This window comes from Plectropomus leopardus, unplaced genomic scaffold (assembly GCF_008729295.1).
Source record: "Plectropomus leopardus isolate mb unplaced genomic scaffold, YSFRI_Pleo_2.0 unplaced_scaffold6600, whole genome shotgun sequence".
NCBI classification, from domain to species: domain Eukaryota; kingdom Metazoa; phylum Chordata; class Actinopteri; order Perciformes; family Serranidae; genus Plectropomus; species Plectropomus leopardus.
The window spans coordinates 1-1,835 of record NW_024672612.1 but is presented as its reverse complement, the minus strand read 5'-3'; the positions used below and the strand labels follow the sequence as shown (position 1 = coordinate 1,835).

General features: G+C 48.9%; 2 protein-coding genes across 2 annotated transcripts; both read right to left on the bottom strand.

Annotated features, from left to right (window-relative positions):
• Positions 1 to 8: 8 nt before the first annotated feature.
• On the bottom strand, positions 9 to 332 carry LOC121939903 (histone H2B 1/2-like; the record flags this gene model as incomplete). The annotated part of the gene is made up of 1 exon (XM_042482826.1): positions 9 to 332. A coding segment is annotated over exon 1 (324 nt), but the record flags the coding sequence as incomplete, so codon positions are not given.
• A 1,115-nt stretch (positions 333 to 1,447) lies between these two features.
• LOC121939902 (histone H3-like) lies at positions 1,448 to 1,832 on the bottom strand (the record flags this gene model as incomplete). Its single annotated transcript, XM_042482825.1, has 1 exon — positions 1,448 to 1,832. A coding segment is annotated over one exon (369 nt), but the record flags the coding sequence as incomplete, so codon positions are not given.
• Between the last annotated feature and the right edge of the window lie 3 nt (positions 1,833 to 1,835).

Sequence of the window (1,835 nt, the reverse complement as noted above, 5' to 3'; positions counted from 1 at the left end):
GACACGGCGTGCTTGGCCAGCTCACCGGGCAGCAGCAGGCGGACGGCAGTCTGGATCTCCCTGGAAGTGATGGTGGAGCGCTTGTTGTAGTGAGCCAGACGGGAGGCCTCACCGGCGATACGCTCGAAGATATCGCCCACAAACGAGTTCATGATGCCCATGGCCTTAGAGGAGATACCGGTGTCGGGGTGGACCTGCTTCAGCACCTTGTACACGTAGATAGCGTAGCTCTCCTTCCTGGTCTTTCTCTTCTTCTTGCCGGTCTTGCTGACCGACTTAGAGACGGCTTTCTTGGAGCCCTTCTTGGGCGCTTTCACGGTGGTCTCAGGCATGATGGGTTTTCGAAGTTTCCAAATGTGGATAACCACAAGGGGCTCAGACTGCCGTCTTTGTATCCACTGGATGCAAATATTACTGTGTTGTCACTCGCACAGGATTGGTTTCCTCCTGAGAGGCACTGAGCATGCGCTTCACCAGTCACCGTCCCTTATAGCCGAGTAGGTTTATCTATAGATGGCAGTTTTGAACTGTTTCGAAACAATTTCCTCAATTCCGACTTCGGCACGTAGCTCGAGACTGGTTTCGAAACATCGCGTGATCGGTACCAAACCCGGACAGTTTAAGTCTCCGTTAATAAATGAAACTATAAAAATGTTGTAGAGACTAACTGTAGCATAGCATAAGACCAATGTCATCAGGTCACATAGCTAATAATGATATGGAATAAGAACTAAATCAATAGCAGTTTGATTTGCATGACATCTATTGAGGTAAGCTTTTGGGCTGAAGGAAAGGGCGTTTACAACAAAAACAATGATAAATGGGTGCAATGCAAGCTTCTTTTGAGGTTTTGAAGTGTTTCAAAGCAATGGTTTAAAAGTACAAAACGTTTCAAAGTTCTGAATTCGCCATCTCTAGGTTTATCCTCAACATTAGGATACAGTGAGTCAGTTAATTAGTGCGTGTTGGTGGCAGAAACAGAACAGGACCTTGGACAGCGATTTTGATGCTGCATGCCAAACAGATGTGGGGCTGATTCTCTGTGTGTATTATGTTCTCACAGCAGCACAATTCATGAATCATAGCTCCATCGTAAATGGGTTACAGTGCTCTCATTCTGAATGATGAGCTGACTCAAATAAGCAAGTGTTGCTCAGCGACTTCCCGGCCGAGTACTGGACATCTGTTAAGGGCAGATGTTATTGCGAATGCACCGTCTCGTCACAATGTTGCCTATTTAAGGTTAAGTTATTTTGTTTCTTGCAATTGTGCAAATTCAAGTAAATGAGCAGCTTCGACCGTTTTACACTAACGTGCTGAGTGCTTTAAAGACTGATCATAACTTGGTTTGTTATTTGTCTGTAATGTCTCTAGCTGTTATGGTTCTCATTAGAGGACTGAGCTCTTAGTGAAGTGGGGTGGCTCTTAAAAGAGCCGTTGTGGTTTGTGGAGCAGCAGATAATTTAAGCTCTCTCTCCGCGGATGCGACGGGCCAGCTGGATGTCTTTGGGCATGATGGTGACTCTCTTGGCGTGGATAGCGCACAGGTTGGTGTCCTCGAAGAGGCCGACCAGGTAAGCCTCGCTGGCCTCCTGCAGAGCCATGACAGCGGAGCTCTGGAAGCGCAGGTCGGTCTTGAAATCCTGAGCGATTTCACGGACCAGGCGCTGGAAGGGCAGCTTGCGGATCAGCAGCTCGGTGGATTTCTGGTAACGACGGATCTCACGGAGAGCCACGGTACCGGGCCTGTAACGGTGAGGCCTCTTCACTCCGCCGGTGGCCGGGGCGCTCTTACGAGCAGCCTTGGTGGCCAGCTGCTTCCTGGGAGCTTTGCC